Source organism: Trichoderma breve, chromosome 4, assembly GCF_028502605.1.
Source record: "Trichoderma breve strain T069 chromosome 4, whole genome shotgun sequence".
NCBI lineage: Eukaryota > Fungi > Ascomycota > Sordariomycetes > Hypocreales > Hypocreaceae > Trichoderma > Trichoderma breve.
The window spans coordinates 377,743-394,871 of NC_079235.1; the positions used below are offsets into that span (position 1 = coordinate 377,743).

At 46.4% G+C, this 17,129-nt stretch overlaps 10 protein-coding genes across 10 annotated transcripts; 4 read left to right on the plus strand and 6 right to left on the minus strand.

The window, feature by feature from the left end:
* Positions 1–1,024: 1,024 nt before the first annotated feature.
* T069G_06420 (short chain dehydrogenase domain-containing protein) lies at positions 1,025–1,879 on the minus strand (the record flags this gene model as incomplete). Its single annotated transcript, XM_056173630.1, has 1 exon — positions 1,025–1,879. The coding sequence occupies one exon, from the start codon at positions 1,877–1,879 to the stop codon at positions 1,025–1,027; it is 855 nt and encodes a 284-aa protein (XP_056027209.1).
* Positions 1,880–2,489: 610 nt separating this feature from the next.
* T069G_06421 (DSBA-like thioredoxin domain-containing protein) lies at positions 2,490–3,197 on the minus strand (the record flags this gene model as incomplete). Its single annotated transcript, XM_056173631.1, has 1 exon — positions 2,490–3,197. The coding sequence occupies one exon, from the start codon at positions 3,195–3,197 to the stop codon at positions 2,490–2,492; it is 708 nt and encodes a 235-aa protein (XP_056027210.1).
* A 940-nt stretch (positions 3,198–4,137) lies between these two features.
* Positions 4,138–5,250, plus strand: T069G_06422 (nmrA-like family domain-containing protein; the record flags this gene model as incomplete). The annotated part of the gene is made up of 4 exons (XM_056173632.1): positions 4,138–4,245; positions 4,305–4,534; positions 4,607–4,941; positions 5,000–5,250. The coding sequence occupies 4 exons, from the start codon at positions 4,138–4,140 to the stop codon at positions 5,248–5,250; spliced, it is 924 nt and encodes a 307-aa protein (XP_056027211.1).
* Positions 5,251–5,869: 619 nt separating this feature from the next.
* T069G_06423 (fungal specific transcription factor domain-containing protein) lies at positions 5,870–7,049 on the minus strand (the record flags this gene model as incomplete). Its single annotated transcript, XM_056173633.1, has 2 exons — positions 5,870–5,914; positions 6,099–7,049. 2 exons carry the CDS (start codon positions 7,047–7,049, stop codon positions 5,870–5,872), a joined length of 996 nt encoding a protein of 331 aa, XP_056027212.1.
* Positions 7,050–7,841: 792 nt separating this feature from the next.
* On the plus strand, positions 7,842–8,786 carry T069G_06424 (enoyl-(Acyl carrier protein) reductase domain-containing protein; the record flags this gene model as incomplete). Its single annotated transcript, XM_056173634.1, has 3 exons — positions 7,842–7,890; positions 7,943–8,176; positions 8,257–8,786. 3 exons carry the CDS (start codon positions 7,842–7,844, stop codon positions 8,784–8,786), a joined length of 813 nt encoding a protein of 270 aa, XP_056027213.1.
* A 226-nt stretch (positions 8,787–9,012) lies between these two features.
* T069G_06425 (short chain dehydrogenase domain-containing protein) lies at positions 9,013–9,952 on the minus strand (the record flags this gene model as incomplete). Its single annotated transcript, XM_056173635.1, has 4 exons — positions 9,013–9,204; positions 9,254–9,410; positions 9,466–9,622; positions 9,673–9,952. 4 exons carry the CDS (start codon positions 9,950–9,952, stop codon positions 9,013–9,015), a joined length of 786 nt encoding a protein of 261 aa, XP_056027214.1.
* Positions 9,953–10,925: 973 nt separating this feature from the next.
* T069G_06426 (rieske [2Fe-2S] domain-containing protein) lies at positions 10,926–11,551 on the minus strand (the record flags this gene model as incomplete). The annotated part of the gene is made up of 3 exons (XM_056173636.1): positions 10,926–10,967; positions 11,019–11,198; positions 11,261–11,551. 3 exons carry the CDS (start codon positions 11,549–11,551, stop codon positions 10,926–10,928), a joined length of 513 nt encoding a protein of 170 aa, XP_056027215.1.
* Positions 11,552–13,268: 1,717 nt separating this feature from the next.
* T069G_06427 (uncharacterized protein) lies at positions 13,269–14,211 on the plus strand (the record flags this gene model as incomplete). The annotated part of the gene is made up of 3 exons (XM_056173637.1): positions 13,269–13,773; positions 13,839–13,890; positions 13,950–14,211. The coding sequence occupies 3 exons, from the start codon at positions 13,269–13,271 to the stop codon at positions 14,209–14,211; spliced, it is 819 nt and encodes a 272-aa protein (XP_056027216.1).
* Positions 14,212–14,981: 770 nt separating this feature from the next.
* Positions 14,982–16,001, plus strand: T069G_06428 (NAD dependent epimerase/dehydratase family domain-containing protein; the record flags this gene model as incomplete). The annotated part of the gene is made up of 1 exon (XM_056173638.1): positions 14,982–16,001. The coding sequence occupies one exon, from the start codon at positions 14,982–14,984 to the stop codon at positions 15,999–16,001; it is 1,020 nt and encodes a 339-aa protein (XP_056027217.1).
* Positions 16,002–16,398: 397 nt separating this feature from the next.
* On the minus strand, positions 16,399–17,111 carry T069G_06429 (uncharacterized protein; the record flags this gene model as incomplete). The annotated part of the gene is made up of 2 exons (XM_056173639.1): positions 16,399–16,536; positions 16,596–17,111. 2 exons carry the CDS (start codon positions 17,109–17,111, stop codon positions 16,399–16,401), a joined length of 654 nt encoding a protein of 217 aa, XP_056027218.1.
* Positions 17,112–17,129: the final 18 nt, after the last annotated feature.

Here is a 17,129-nt window from a genome sequence, read left to right on the forward strand (position 1 = left end):
CAGCTTCTCTGCGTCTTTAAAGTAGTGATCATGGCATCTGGCTCCTTCGACACGGCAAACGGCGCTACCTTCCAGGTCCCAGTCCACCTTCTCATACGGCAGATGGGCATACAGATACCCATATGTCAGCGACCGCATATTTGAATGGTTAAATAATGTTTCTTCTGCTCATTTATTAGCGTCAATATGACAGCGGATTTGAAATGAATGCTCACAAGAAATTGGCTCCTCTTCTGGCTCTGGAGGAGACGACGGCGTAGACGATGGCAGCGGCGGGAGAGATAGCTCTGGTGATGGCCACACATTCTCTACATCGTTGAAGGGTAATGGCTCCATTGCAGTAAATGTCGAAGCATGCGGTGGGATTTGGTGTCATGCAAGCTGCTGTCGAGGGCGGGAGACAAAAGAGAGGAGAGGAGAGAGGGAGAAAGAAGTGAAAGAAAAGAGAAACGGAGAGAGAGCGATAAGTAGAGAGATAAGTAGAGAAAAGTAGAGAAAAGATGGAGCGCCTATAAGTATGTGACCCTTTCTTACGATGAGCTGGCTGTGCACCTGCTTAACTCGATGAAACGAAGATGCAGGGAGGAGCGACATTGGCAGCACTTGCGCATCGTGAACAAACCATGAAAGTCATCTGCACGTCAGTACCTACCAATGCTCGGCAAAATGATGCGGTACATGTATCCATATCTTATCAGCTGATATATATATAGTATATATGGTAGTATATACATATATTTCACCAGCAACAGGAAGAATAGCTATCCAAAACCTTGGTTAGGTGAATGCCTTCTAAAATATTTACCAATTGTTCTCTAAGTACGACTGCAACTCGCTTCTTGTGTCGAGGCTTTCCGCTGTTACCTATATAGCAGTATCAATATATACATGCATGGTATATCAGCATTAAATTCACAAGACGGGGTGTGGGATACGGTATATTATAGGTGCGCTGGATAGTCATTTCTATTTTAAACTATATACATGCTAATTGTTTTCTAGACATCATATCTCATAGCGCTTCTTAATAATCCGTTGAGCTGGCAATCTCCTTCCATGCCTGGCAGACATCAATTGCCGATTGTGCTGACTTGGTGATTTCCTCAATGGCGTCCTGTCCCAAAGGCAGGAATTCTGGCAGTTCCTTGCCCTGGGCTACGCCGCTGGAAGTGACGACGTCGTAAATGACTTGAGCTCCCTTGACAGGGTCACCAGGTTGCTTGTTGGCCTCGCGAGCAATGCCTTCCTTGACTGCTTCGCTGATCGCTCTGTAATCGGCGATGCCGTCGCTTCCATTTGATGTTCTGAAGTTGCCATCCTGTTTCAGCAGTTCTGTTCGGAAGCGGCCAGGCTCTACAAGCAGATGCTTAATGCCCAGAGGCTTGACTTCACTGGCGAGACCGAAACTGAGCCACCGGATAGCAGCCTTGGATGCGTTGTATATGCTAGCCGCGGGGTGAGCGAACCATGCGGCCATTGATCCGATGGTTACCAGGGTTCCAGATCTCTTTTCTCTTAGGTGAGGAAGAATGGCGCGGTAGACGTTGAGAGCACCAAAGACGTTGGTCTGAAACTGCGCATATGTGTCCTCTGGTGTGAGATCCTCGAGGATGCCGGTGTGAACGTAAGCTGCGCAGTTGACGACAATGTCGATGGGGCCGTGAACCTTGACAATGGCATCAACATCGGCCTTGATCTTGTCTAGCGGCTCATTTTGGTCAAGACGAGCGACTTGGATGTTCTTGTCTGTGATGTTCTGGGCTCTAGTCAGGGAGCGTGTTGTGGCAATGACCTTGTTGCCCTGCTTTGCGGCAATGATGGCGAGGTGCAGGCCAAGGCCGGACGAGGCACCAGTGATGAGCCAAGTTTGAGGAGCCATTGTTGCTATGAAGATGCGGATTCTTGGTGAGTTGATGATATGAATGCCTGCTTCTTCTCTTGTCGTTTGGTCAATGGTAGAAGTCTAACATACCATATCGCAAGGACATCGCCTTTCTTTTATACCTGGATTCTCAAGCCACCTCATACAACCTCTTTCTCCTCATCACCCGACCATCTCGATAGTCTGGCTTCGGTATGACTCAATTCATATCGCTGTTACATCTTAGTTCCTCCACATTTTGAGGGAATCTTCTCTTCTTGAAGCAATCCGTGGCTATTTGCCTTGATTTATTTGTCTAGCAGGGCCGACCCGAGAGCGGACGGGAGCGGACTCGAGCGGACTCGAGCGGATAGTGGATTCCTCGACCGAAAAACTCGGCGATTACTACGCAAAAATCCGGGGCCACCACATGCGGAGATAAAATCTGAGCCCACAGTGGCGGTTAGATTTCCCGCGGGCTCAGTCCGAGTTGGAGCTCCGTTCATTGGAGATTTCGAGAAGAGCCTTCGATATGAGAGAATGTCTGTAAAGGGTAATAATTGGAGTAAACTATTTAAAGCTCCTTAAGGTACAGCCGTAGGTGATGTTGCCACCTCTTGAGAAGAGCTTACATACATGTATTGCCCTCTTTCCATCTGTAACTTGATTCTGCTTCGCCTTCTGCAGCTTTGGCGCGAGCGAATTGCTTGACGAATTCGTCCACGCTTTGTGCTCCTTGTACGCGGTATTTATCATTAATTATGAATGTCGGTACAGCCGTGACACCCATTCTCGTTGCTTCGTTCACCTCTTCCTCCACTTCGCTTTTCCCATTGTCGCTAAGGAGCCATTCCTTTGCCTCCTTTGGATCTAGCCCTCCTCGCTCGGCGGCCTTGACGAGATCGTCAATGCTAGTGATGTCGCCGCCTTCCTCAAAGAACATCTTCATGATTTGGTTGACGACCTTGTTCTCCATTTCATTGCCCTTTGATCTGCCTAGTTGAACAAGTCGATGAGAATCTCTGGTATTGCCGATTAGAGATTTGAATGTGAAGTTTAGACCTTCTTCGGCGCCTGTCTGCGCCAGCCGTTCGTGGATTGCGTCGACCCGACTGTAGCTTCCAAACTTCTGTGCTACGTGTTCTCGCACTGGTGCCGATTGGAAGGATGCGTGAGGATCGAGGTAGAACGCATGCCAGGAGATGGTAAAGTTGTCGGTTTCGCCTTTTGGAGTGGCACTGCGGAACGCAGAAATAGCTCGATCTAGGCGTGCTTTGCCCAAAAAGCAAAAGGGACAGACATTGTCAGAGATGATTTTGATGGTAAAGTTTGTCATTACGACTGATTACTGAGAGATTCCGACAAACAGAGTAACGATACAGAGCTCAGAGAAGACGAAGAGGAGGGAGAGGGACGAGGAGACAAGCGGAGAGCCATATATGTGACACAGATGGTGGGTATGGCCTTAGTCATGGTAAAATAATAGTCTAACAATGTATTTAAAGTAGATAGCACAATGCCGACGAAGATAGTTCATAGACATTGCATACAAAGTCTCTAAACGTTAGGATGTTGCTAGAACGCGATACCAAGCAGTTAGCAACTCGGCGAGCAGTTTACCACCACCTCCTTGGAGATCCCCGATTTGTGCCTCTTTTCGTTGCAAAATCGAATAGAAAAGAAAGCACTTTTACAATATTGAAAAATATGCTATTTGCACTAGGGCATGCGCGCAACTACTCGTACAATGATATCGCGAAGAAATTAAAAGTGCGTCGCTGCTGAATAAGCCGGAGACTTTCAGCTCGGGAGGAACGTGGGATGAATGCAATCCATTGAGAATCACAGCCCGGCTTACGTATCCAACAAGCTAACATGGTACGAGTCCGTTGACGAAAGAGGAACGAGTTGTAACTCCATAAATCCGCCTTGTTTCTTTTAGGAAAGGCAGCGGAATGAGTGACGACGTGGATCCAGAGTACCAAGACCTCTTTACCCGTTTTGGGAACCGCGCGGTGAAGCTGTCGCAAGCGACTTCAGCAAGACAACGTTTGAAGGCGACAAATGAAACATAAATCGAAAAGGGGATGTACAGCTTAGAAATCGACATGATACGATGCAGCATGAAAGAATTGAGAACTGTTGTGTCTTCAATTCTATATAAGTCCTGAGATTCCCGTAAATTGAACCAAAACATCCTCAAGTTAAACAATGCTATAAACACAGATCCAACATTCTCACAAACATCATTTTGAACAACACTAATACTCGCAATCATGTCAAAGGTTATCGCAGTCGCCGGTGGTACTGGTAGCGTTGGTCGCACCATCGTTGAAGAGTTGAAAAAGTCCCCTCTGTACGATGTCATTGTCTTGGCTCGCAAGGTAAGTCAGAAACATACAAGACTACTAATGCCGTTATCAAAGCTAAATCCAGAATAAAGGTTCCAGAAGTGAATGATGAAAAAGCGCCCGTCGTCGCAGTGGACTACAACAACGTCGATGAAACTGCGCAAAAACTGGCCAGCCACAAAGTAGACGTCGTCATCTCTACTATTAGCGTGGTTGATGAAGTCGCTGGAGTTTGCCAAGTCGACCTGGTCAAGGCAGCCAGTAAATCTGGCACCGTAAAACGCTTCATTACTAGTGAATGGGGTACTCCTCATACCAAAGTGTGAGTTCAGCCTTGTTTTCCCTTCTCTTCCTGATTCTATATGTACATGCTAACTTTCCTCCTACATCTTAGGTCTCCTATCTATCAGATTCGAGAAAATGCCGTGATAGAGCTTCGCAAGACCGACTTGGAATGGACTCGAGTTGCTAACGGCTACTTTATGGACTACTACGGCATGCCTCATGTGAAGACGTATCTGAAGCCCTTGTTCTTCGTGGTAGACCCGCCAAACAAGACTGCTGCCATCCCTGGCACAGGAGATGAGGTTCTTTCTTTCACCTACACTTTTGATGTGGCAAAATTTGTTGTCGCATCTCTGGGCTTGCCCAAGTGGGAGGAGATTACCTACTGCTACGGTGAAAATTCAACATTCAACAAGCTTGTTGCACTTTCTGAAGAAGCTCAGGGTATGCTATTCCACTTCGCTTTTTTATTACAATCGGGACAAAACTAACAGATCTCCAGGCACTAAGTTCAAGGTTACATTCGATCCTCCCGAAAAGCTCGCAAAGGGAGAGATTACAGAATTGCCTTCTCACCCTGCGCTATATCCATACTTTCCGAAGCCAGCGATGCAAGGCTTGTTCTCGCTTTTCGCCTCATGGGTCCTTGATGGTAGCCTAAAAGCTCCAGAAGACAAGAGCCTGAACGCCAAATTTCCCGAAATCAAGACCACCAAGTTGGCCGAAATCGTCGGTGCCTGGAAGGGACATTAAGAAGGACGAAGTAGTAGCAATAGCCAGTCATATTAGCATTATATAAGTAGAGGTATCGAGCTTAGTATACGGAAGCAATAGGTGAAATCCCAGTTGTCCACATCTCTCTCCCCACGAGTACTCCAGACTTGTTCCATGATCCTCAGCGCTTCAAACAGCGTCCCAAATGCCGACAAATTCCCCATTCTGGAAGCAATTCTTCGGAATGTTTCTTCTTGGTCGGTAGAAGCAAGGCAGCCAACCACACAAAATGGCCATGCGAGGCTGCGTAAGATTGCTGGTGATGAGATCTTATCGAGAAGTTCGATGGCAGATGAGATGTTTTCTTGTATAATCCCGTGCTGTTCTTGCCACCCGGAAGTAGTGACAAATAGGTAAAGAACAGTTGCATGTGCCCATACCAAGCTATACGAGGTGGTATCAATTGTTTGGGATAGAGCTTCAGGGTTAGAATAAGCTTGAAAGGAACCTATAGAAGCTACAGGCTTTCCCAGGTTGTCTTTGAGGCTAGTTATACCATTCTGGAGTTTTTCAGCAATCCTGTTGCCTTCAACGAGCAAATCATCGCGGGATACTCGTCCATGCTTTTTGCCTTCTACTAAAGAAGCAATATCGGCAACTAAGAGTAGAATCCAGCTTTGACAGCCCACAGAATCTTCCAAGTCTAATAAAAGTCGGGGCGAATCCACTGGCCCGCATCCGTCATTAATCAGGATCGAATGATATTCCCGTAACATTGGAGCATCTCCAAGAATAGTTGCAGAGATTATATCCGCAAATATTATGACAGCGACGTAGAACATAAAAGCCCCTTGAGCTGGATTAAAAATTCTGTGTGACGAACTCACAGCTGCCCATCCAGTTTTCTGCATCTTGGCTAACACCAAGTCGAGATCCATTCTGCCACCTTGAGGGTTGTTTTGCTCGAATATCTCTTTAAAAAGAGATACTGCGGCGTTAAGATGAATACCCCATTCATTAGTTGCTGAAATGTTTGTCTCAAACACCAGAAGCTGTACAACACCCTCCATGAGGTGCGCCTTTTCTTCGATCGAAGCAAGTTCTCCACAGGCGGCCAGATCTTCTATCCCTTGTCTCATAGCTTTGATTGCAGTATCCACATGAGATACGAGTTTTCCTTCAACGAGTCCTTTGCATACTTCGTGCTCTCCATTTGCAATGTCTGTCATGACCAAAATAAAAAAGTATGTGCTGAAGCCCATGGCCGTATGGAAGAGCGGCATGCTCTTTCTCAGTGTTGCCAGCAGCCAGCCGCGTCCTCCTTTAAAAATGGAGGGGCGGTAGAATGGGAACAGAAAGGGGAAAGCATAGTCCAAAAACGTAATCTCGAGATCAGTGTCAATGTCGTTGCTGATTCCGAGTAGAGCAGGGTTGTCGGAAACACTTTCAGGCGGCGAAAAGCCATTCTTGGAACATCCATAGCAAGATAGATCCTTGAGAGCTCCCTCGTGGGCTTGAGTACTTTGCCTGGGCTGATGTTTTTTGGGGGTGTGACCAGCTGCAGCTGAGTCCGTCTTTGGCTTCCTCACCCTTCCGAGTGGCAGGACTTTTACATAGCTCTTTTCGCGACGGCATTCCGCCTTTTCTTTGATCTGCGCTTTGATTCGACCCGCAAATTGATCTCGTTCGAGATCATTGTCAACCCAGCTTGGACGGTTGTTGCCATTGTAGCAGGTAATGTCAAGTGAATGACAGGCACTGCAGGTGGGCCGCTTTCGGTCGCACTTCTTCTTGCGAACCCGACAAGTCCAGCATGTTTCGGTAGATGAGCGGCTCATTGAAGATAGGTTTTAAACAAACACGATGATGTTTGATATGACAGTATTCGACAGTATTTGATGTCTTCACAGTAGTCTTAACTCGACTCTTAGCGCCTCCCTCACTTTAAAGAGACACTCGCTTGAGAAGAAGCAGCATTGCATCAGCAAAAGAGAACGTCAGCTAGGGAAGCGTCAGCTGCACCAAAATGTATGTCCGCGCGGTCTCCAATCTAGGTTTAGCTGATTTTCAGCCTGCAAAGCCCTACTCATACACCCGGAACTCCGCGATCCTTCCTTTGTCCAATGACAAGGGTCAGACAGTTGACGAGAAGAGCATGAGTGAGAAGTTTATTCGATGAGAGGCTAAAGATGCAATTTCAGATCCTAGTGACCCAATTTAGCGGAGTTCGGATCTCTCCGCTGGTGGATTTTGTGTATGAGGATCAACTCAACGCGGAAAAGACGCCTCTCGGAGCTTATTATGTGATTAATCCCTAAACACCACCACCCCCACATCTCGCTGTTACCCTATTCTCGCTATGAACAGACAAACAAATTCAATAAAATCTGAATGGACAATGCTGTTATTATTAAAAGAGTCGGTGATAAGTCAGAGCATTAGAAATGGGATAGATAATAGCGATGGCTATTTATGAGTTATATAGAGTGCTAAATACAGGATGTGCAACTTATAAGTATATGAGGATCTCTGTGTAAGGAGGCTCTCGGATTCCAATCAACAAGATATCACACAAACCTTGAGTTCTAGATCAAACTTTACCACCAACGTGATATCATTAATTAGCCAAGATGCCTTCCTTCTCTAGCAACTTTGCCAACAAGCATGTCCTTGTTACAGGTAATAAGCGCCACTCACTCAAATCTCCGGCTATATTAATACCCTCTTCTAGGCGGCTCAAAAGGAATCGGTAGATCCATTGTAGAAGCCTTTTTGACCGAAGGTGCCAATGTCTCTTTTTGTGCTCGCACAATTCGCGGAGATGAATTCTCTCTCTTCAAGGGCGCTACCAATGGGGCTCGTGTCGTCGGCTCGGCCGTTGATATCTCAAACCCCGAAGAGATCAAATCTTGGGTGGAGAAAGCAGCTAAAGAGTTTGGCCGCATTGATTCAGTTATTGCCAATGGTAAGTAATAATAACTACGACATTTCGCTCTTAGCTTACACCTAGTTTCCTCACTAATCGGTCTTTTCTCTTTAATGCAGCATCTCCTCTCATTGGGGAAGCAACTCCTGAAGCATGGGAGAATAGCTTCCGTGCAGACATCTTGGGCTTGGTCACCTTGATTGACGCATCGACACCGTTTCTTGAAGAGAGGGTAAAAGCTTCAGAGAATGCATCTCTTGTGGTCATCAGCTCGATGGCGGGCTTTGAAGCGCGCCACCCTATTGCCGGCTCTCCTTATTCGACCTTTAAGAGAGCCCAGGCCGTATTGGCCAAAGATTATGCTCGCAAGCTTGGTGCTCTGGGCATTCGAATCAACTCCATCGCCCCGGGATCCATTGAGAACCCTAACATTACGCTGCCAGACGGTACGGTTCAACTGAGCCAGTATCAAATTGTTAAGAGAGACAACTATCCCTTTTACAAGTCTCTTCTTGATGCTGTTCCGCTTGCGCGAACAGGTGTTCCAGAAGAGGTAGCCAACACCGTCATTTTCCTCGCCAGCGGGCTTGCTAGCTACATCAATGGAGCTAATATTGTGGTTGATGGAGGCATGTCCCTCTTTTTCTAATAGGAGAATGCCGATAGATGCGTATTGGGCATACATAATCTATATAGATACGATATTGGACAGATTTGGCGAAGAGCAAGCTTTTATTTGCAGAACGCGGAATTCATGTACATCCCATGTTAACGGGGCCCCGCCCGTTACGAAAGGAATAAAATTTTAAGAAGACTTTTGATGGACATGTAGCATAACCTCCTATTCGACGTCCTTGTAGTTCTCTAGTATTCTTCTACCAGGGGATTTCCAGTCCGTCATATTGGTTTACGCCTTCGTTGTGTTCCCAGCCAGGAACATGTATGTTGTAAAACTTTCCATTGTAACTTTTATCAGCTTTGTTCACAATGTCCCATGTTGCCTTGGCTCCCGTCTCAACGTCAAGGTCAGCCATGTCGCCGCCCATGGTAGTTTTCAGCCACTGCATCTGAGGGTTAGAAAACGAAGCAGCATGAGGGTGCTTAAGAGCCACTTACGCCGGGGGATAGTGTCAAAAAGGTAAATCCATCCTTCTCATATTCAATTGCGTATTGAACCGCCATCATGTTCATTGCGGCCTTGGTGATTTTATATGCATACGCAGGCGAGAAGGAGTACCGGTTTGCCCATGAAATTGAACCAGCAGATGATGATCTTTGAAAATGTCAGCCAAGAAATGGGAAGATGCACTATAGACGGATATTCTTACACCATAGCAATCTTCTTTTGCTTTCCTTGTTGTAATAAAGGAATGAATGCAGCAGTAACCCTGTGTGTTGAAGCGACGTTGACGTTGAATTCCTGCAACATCTCTTCTGCCTCCATGTTGCGAATGCCTTGTGGATAAAGCCCGCTCATCTGAGGTACTAATATGTTAGTACAGACTGGAATAATTGAAATTCAGAAACATTCATACTCACAGCAACATTATTGATCAAGATATCTAACCCCTCCCCTCCAAGCTTCTCCTCAACCTCAGCCGCAGCACGCTTAACGCTTGCCGCGTCGACAACTTCGCATTCGACATTAATGACTCGTCCGCCAGAGGTCTCGACGATTTTTCGTAAATCCTCCGATGGGCTTCCTCTTGTGGTAACAAATACCTTGGAGATAGTCGATGCTGGTAGAGATGCTAGCAGACGAACAAGCCCGAGCCCGAGCCCACGCCCACCTCCGGTTACTAGAACGCTGGCCATTTTGTGACTGTGGAATATATTAAACAAAAAAATATGCTGTAAAACACCTTGCTCAACAAATAAATATCGTCAGTGAAATCATCTCAACGTGGAGGTGCCTATATATACATCTCGGATTCTAGCGGAGATAGGGCGTTAGGTAGCCTTGAACGGTACGGAGCTAGATGCACCACCATATTTCTATCTCCGGCGGATTCCTTTGTAGCGTTGCACAGCAATATTTACTTGAAAGAGGAGTATACGACAGGATCGGGGGTATCGTTGAGGGATTATTTCACTATCCGAATGGTTATGTTCGGTAAAATGTATGGAAGTAGAGACTCATAGCATGATCATGAGGCTGCACCAATTTTTGCATTTCTTCAATGATGCTACCTGCATATTTTTTGATCAATACAAATCTTTTTAGAGAGTGCTTACTGTTGTGATTTTTGTTTCCATACAATGTGGAAGGAGGAGAACAGGTGGAAGGGTCATTAACACCGATGTGCATCCAACTGCGTATTCACGCTCCATATGTGCCATGATCCATGGATCTGCTTCTTATTGTAAATGCCAAGAACAATTCGGCGCTTGTACTGCCACCCGGCTAAATTGGACAACAGTGCATCCGTCCATGCTTTCAATAGCCAAAGAGCTGTTGAATGATATGCTGGATAGCCCCAAACTTTGGGATGATAAGAAACTATAACATGCATATTGTGGGAAACATCCCTGTGAGATACACGGTAAATTTTCAATCCTCTAGCAACCCTTTCTCTTTCATCGAATGCTTTATAACTGCTCCGGCTTCTGTCTTTCGCTTTTGTTGTTTGTACACTCTTGGCATCTCGGTGCACGTATATCGAGGAAGGGTTTGGTGGTATGAGCACGCATTTTGTCTAATAGCATGAATGCCATGCGTTCTCATGATCAAAATATGCTTATAATTAATAACCTTGTCTATATGTACTTGCCCAACGCCATACCTAATCTATCCGATGCGCTGTCGCTGTTTTCTCCGAACCCATACCTCCTGTTCCGCGGACGCTGAAACCTTGTCTGCTGGTGTATCCGAACCCTTTACTTCGCGCAACTGAGTTTCCCAAAGTCCAAGCTGATAGTTTCCACGGTCTCCTGAACCAGTAAATAGATCAAACGACCAACCATGTTTTGGACAGGTCAATCCTGCACTCAAGACAACCCCGAAGTCCTCAATGTCAAATGGGGTGGCTTGCGAAAGGGGGTAAGACGAATGAGGGCATTTCTTCATACAACAGTCATTATGGGCTTTCTTCATGAATGATCATTACACTTGCGCTTACTTACATGATCAACGGCGTGGAATTTCCCTCTGTACTTGAATACAAGAACTTGGTCTTTTAAACCCTTCATATCGGAACTTTCCAGATCTCCATCCTGATCAATCAAGACTTCTGTTCTTTGCGAACTGTCTTCTTTGGGCACCTGAAAGACTTTGCATCCTGGTCTATACTCCTCACTACACGTTCTGTATTTTGCCAAATTGTCGTCATCGAACCCCGAGTCGGGAAACGACGAGGCCAGACCGACGGAGAACCATTCAGCGCCCAGCCGAGATGGAGTCTCGAAGAAGCTCATATCCGACCCCGGGATATGGCAGTTGAAGCTTCAGGTCTGACTGGAGATGAGTGATGATTTTGTCATACAAGACTGGTGAGGCAAATACAGCTTGGAGCTTCACGAATGATTAGATAATCACACTCAAAAATTTACCGTCGGATGCATTTTCACGTGATTGATCACATGAGCCAAAATCAACAAGATCCCCTGGAGTCTTGAAGGGGAATCTCGTACCTAGATAATAGCGTGACAATTGCGCGTTATCATGATTCCAATTCACTCCATATTAATCCACCACTCAGAGGTGGCGGAATTCTGATCTCCTTTGATGGTTTATATCCGTGAATGCAACGTTTGCTAATGCAGGAACATGCCCGGAGCAGGAGCTTCACAAAACCCAGCGCGACTACACAAATGTTATGCCTGTCATGACTCGTAATCTTCATGTGTGACGCGTGATGTTTTCCATTCAAGTAACACGGTTCCATTGCAATCGGAGTTGCCAATATGTCGTATCATTGTAATGATCTTGTTACTGAAACATTAGGTGTTCTTGCCTTCATCGTATCCAGTTCCTTGACTTGGAGGGGAATCCCATCCAAATACATGCACTTATTAGCCCTCATTTAGCTTGCTTAGACCTAGACATGTGCTTTTACACGGAGGATCAGACTGACAAGTGACGTATGGTCTCACTCTCACCAGGGTCCAATCTTGGCTTCATGTTAGCTGCCGCGCTAGCAGTCAAACATCGGCGTTCGTGTGCTTTTAAGCATAGCTCTTCTCCAGCCTTCGGCATAAAGCTGTCAACCAGTTCACGATCTCCGCCGTCTCGGTGACGGATAGGAGGAGGCGCGCATCAAGCTGCAGTTGCTACTACAAAACTGGCTTCCCTCTCCGTTCAAATCTTCATCTAATCGTCAACGGCAATTCGGCATGCTTCTTCACGCTAAATCATGATAGACGGCTTACCATTCACAACATTGTCAATCACACGTGCTAGAGATCAACGCATTGAATTCATCTGCAACGGCCCACTAGACCAATCACCAACAGTAAGCCCTAGCGCGCGAAGCGAGGATCAATTGAGCCCCATATCAAGATGTCAGAAAAGCCGTCAAAAGTCCATCAGCATCATGGAGACTTAATGTATGGAATCAGAGCTATTGATCCGTCACTCTCACTAGTTAATGCAAGGTGATTCATATTATCAGATGAATACAATTCCCCAATAGCATCGTGTCCGAAAACAACGTGCCTCTTGCTCTTTGCGATTTCTTCATACAAATTATTTTTTCCGGCGACATCAGATGATGCCCATACAAGGCGAGATTTTCCATTTCCGGAAAGTCTCTAACATCGTGTTTTCGGACATTGGTTCGGAAGCATCCGTGGAAAAATTCCAGCGGCGTGCAAGGACCGGCCTTTCAAGCATGACATGGAGCGTGTTTGCCCCAAAAGCTCTTGGGCAAAACGAAAAGAGAAGGTGAAAAGGCCGACTTCGTTTATACGGATCGACAGGCTGGGCAGCTGTCCTTCCTATTCGAGCTCGTCGTACGGGTGGGATGGCGTTGATTTCCCGTCGGTGAGAGGCGACAGCGCAGCGTTTCTTCGTATTTTGTGTCGCGTTGAGAGGATATATAAAAGCATCGATCGGTATCGCTAATTCTGATCGATTTCTTGGCATCTCATTTCATCCTTCATCTCAACCTTGCTAAGACCATCTGCCGTCATCATGGGTTTCGCTAAGATCGTTCCTGTCCTGCTGCTCGCCGCCAAAGCTGCCCTGGCAAACACCCCGATTGCCGTCAGCGATTTCACCACGAATGGAGGTCTAGCTGCTGCCATGGCCGCTGCGCCTATGTGGTACATGCCTTCAGGTACCTGCATGCCCTCAGCTGCAGAGGATGGTGAGGGCAACCAGACCAACGGCGTGGATGCGGATAATTGCAACATCAACGCACTAGCACACGGCTGCCCTCAACAACCTCCCTGGCAAGGAGCGAATACGTTTTATGGAAACGTATCCGGAGAGCCGTTTACCACCATTCCAACTTACTGGGCATCGACTTTCTGTAATGGAGATTCCTCTGGCTCTGATCCTTCATACCGCATCATCTACTACGTGTACTTCAAGAAGGACACCGGCCACAAGAGCGACTGGGAAGGCATCGTCGTGAGATTCACCAGCCCCGATGGAGGCAACACCTATACTCGCGAATCAGTTATCATGGAGCAAGGTCCGTCCCACTAACACGTACCTCGATATCGATTCTTCCTTGTTCCAATGCTAACCTTGATGCAGATGGTAACCACGTCCACATCAGCTGGTCCGATGTCAACGATACTTTCCAGGGGTAGGTTATCGATCCAAAGCCGTGGAATAACGAGCCAGTTGCTAACTCTGTGTGTGTAGCGATGACGACTGGCAGGCCTTTGCTCAGAAGAACCTCGACCACGGCAAGTTCTACTTTGGCAAATTCCACCACTCGGTTCACCAAGACTGGTACACCGCAGCCTTCAAGAACACCTGCCCTCCTCTCTCAGCTGACGACTATCGTAACTCGGACTACCAATTCTGGGCGGCGAACAACTTGCGTCCCGTGTCCGTCCTGAATCCCAACTGGGTCTGGGGCAAGGCCGACTCACCCGCCAACCAAGACATCTGCTCATACTAAAATGCCATATTTGGCAGAAATGAGTTCTGCGCTTGTTTGGTCTTCAAATAAACAAAGTCATGATGTATGAAGGATATGTATGGAAATGTAATTGAGAATGTGAAATAGAAGGATGGCAGATTATCTATACTAGGAGCAGACAAGAGGGGAGTTATACCCACCAATTGCATTTTCTCTTAAGATTCTCTAGTGATATTAGTAATGAGAAAAAATATATATCAAAATTCAGGTGACCATTATAGCTCTCGTCTCGGTTGCAGTCTGTATGTCCAATTGAAGCGCAATCTCACGACACCTCATCGCAGCGATTCTGTCGGAAAGCTAGCTGTTTTGAGCTTTATGAGAAGTTGAGCACACGAATCCATCCTTAGGGTCCACGATTGGTGGGCAGCCGGCTCGGAAAACTAGCCTCTTTAGTAGCGCTGACAAGATTGAGACTCGATTCGGCTACAGACTTGAAGCCTATCGAGTCCTGAAGAATGAATCGCAGATATGAATGATGCTTAAAGGGAAATTTCTGCTGACCTTGAAACTAGCCTTTTGTAGTTACGCTCGAAGCGATAGATCTTCACTTGAAGACGGGGTTCAGACAAGTTTTGCTTTCCAACGGACAATCGTGAATTCCGTATAGAAATGGGAGTGATAAGGAGATGAATCGATCAGTATAAATAAGAAGCTCATTGACGCGATAGAAATATCTGTCTATTCTTCAGTGTAAATAATTCAACAATATCTTTGACAAGAAGAAAATTGACATTCTCTTCGTTACAATGTCCACTGTTCTTGTCACTGGTGGCTCAGGCTATGTAGCCTCTCACTTGATCTTGAAGCTGCTACAAGATGGCTACACCGTCCGAACTACAATTCGAAGCATGTCCAAGGAGCAGAATGTCAGATCAGTCTTACAAAAAGCCGGCGCAGGAAACATGGATCGCCTGTCATTTTATGCTGCCGACTTGACTCAGGATAAAGGCTGGGATGAAGCTATCCAAGGCTGCGCCTACGTCCACCACGTCGCATCACCCTTTCCTGGAGGAGCACCAAAAGATGAAAACGAGTTGATTATACCGGCAAAAGAGGGAACTCTGCGAGTTCTAAAGGCAGCTCGGAACGCTCATGTCAAAAGAGTAGTATTCACATCCTCCTTTGCGACAATCGGATACGGAGGCAAGGATCGGGTGGAACCATATACTGAAGAAGACTGGTCTGTGTTGGATGGCCTACCAGCATATCACAAGAGCAAGACTCTGGCAGAGAAGGCTGCCTGGGAGTTCATTGAAAATGAAGGAGGAGATCTAGAGCTCAGTGTCGTATGCCCAGTTGGCATATTCGGCCCTGTGCTGAGCAACGACATGTCATCATCCATTACACTCATCACGAAGCTCATGGATGGGAGCATTGGGAAATGCCCTCGGACGTACTTCAACATCGTGGACGTTCGTGATCTGGCCGACCTACATATCCGTGCTATGCTTGACCCTGCAGCAAAAGGGGAACGCTTTATTGCTAGCAGCGACGGCAAACCCATGGCACTATTCGATGTCGCTCAGACCATTTCCAAGGGTCGTCCCGAAAAGGCAAAAAAGGTTCCAACGGGGGAAATGCCTTCATGGGTGGTTCGGATTGCCGGTATATTTAGCCCTACCGCTCGCCAGGTTGTGCCGGTTCTTGACGTTATAAGAGCGCTTAAGAATGACAAGTCGAAGAAAGTTCTCGGTTGGACGCCTAGGACGCCACAACAGACAATACTTGATACGGTGGACAGTTTGGTTGAGCATGGTATTGTATAGTTGGAAATATTGCCTGGTAATTGTGTGAGAAGGACCATTCTTCAGAAAATTCATATAGTAATTTTGTTGTATTTTTAATTGTGTTTTAAAAGTCAATTCTAATATTTCTCATTCGGAGTGTGGAATTCTCTGTATTCTTGGAATAGTATTTATCTGCCATTATAATACATTAACTATCGAAATCATGCAGTATGCCATTATTGCAAGAGTACAATTGCAGATTGAGCTATGCTATGCAGAGTGCTGCACTGGTACTATGAATTTGTCCGTCGAACTGGGCAAAGATTTTCGTCTGTTACCAATAAAAGCAGTCTCCTAAACATGGGCCCCAGGCCAAATATTTTCCCCTGATTTATGCGGAATAATCCGCTGTGATACATACAAGATCTGTCGAAACTCATTCGTCCCTAACCAAGGGAAATTCCTCATCTGCCAACTCCTCGGCTTCATCTTCACGTTCACTCTCGCCTTCCATATCCTCGGAGCTGAGCAACTCGTCGGATTTGGACTGCTTCTTTCGACCTTCAACTTCGTCCTTGAGAAATCTGGTCTGTTGGTTCTTGGGACTTGTTCGACTTCACAGCGATGATATACCTTTCGAGCCTTTCCTCCATTTTTTTGACGTAGGAGTTGCTCTCCGCAAGTGAGCCTAGTCTCAAATTCTCCCACGCTGATCTCCTGGCTCATTTCCAACATGGCAACCATAAGATATTCATCGTTTTCCGTCCAGGATTGCCCGCGATCTGTCTCCGTCATAAGCTTGACAAGGGCAGAGCAAGCGTGTCCCAACTTCACAACCTTCTGCGTATAGTATTCCATCTTAGGAGCATCACGATCATAAATTACAACGTAGGCGTAGCGATTGAAAGGATGGTTCATGTACGCCTTCATTAGCTCAAAATGGACAACCTCGCGCAGTGCCCCAGAAATCCAGTACGGAAAACTAGCCTCAGCAGACGATTGCCGAGACCATTTGGTAAGAAGCACTCTTTCTTCATGATCATGAAAATAATTCTTGACCTTCAAGTTGTGCCACTTCACAGCGTTCTTCTGTCCCAAACGATTCAATCTGCCGTGGATTTGCAAAATCGTCTTTGCGTTGAGGTGCATGTTGACCAAAACTCCCTT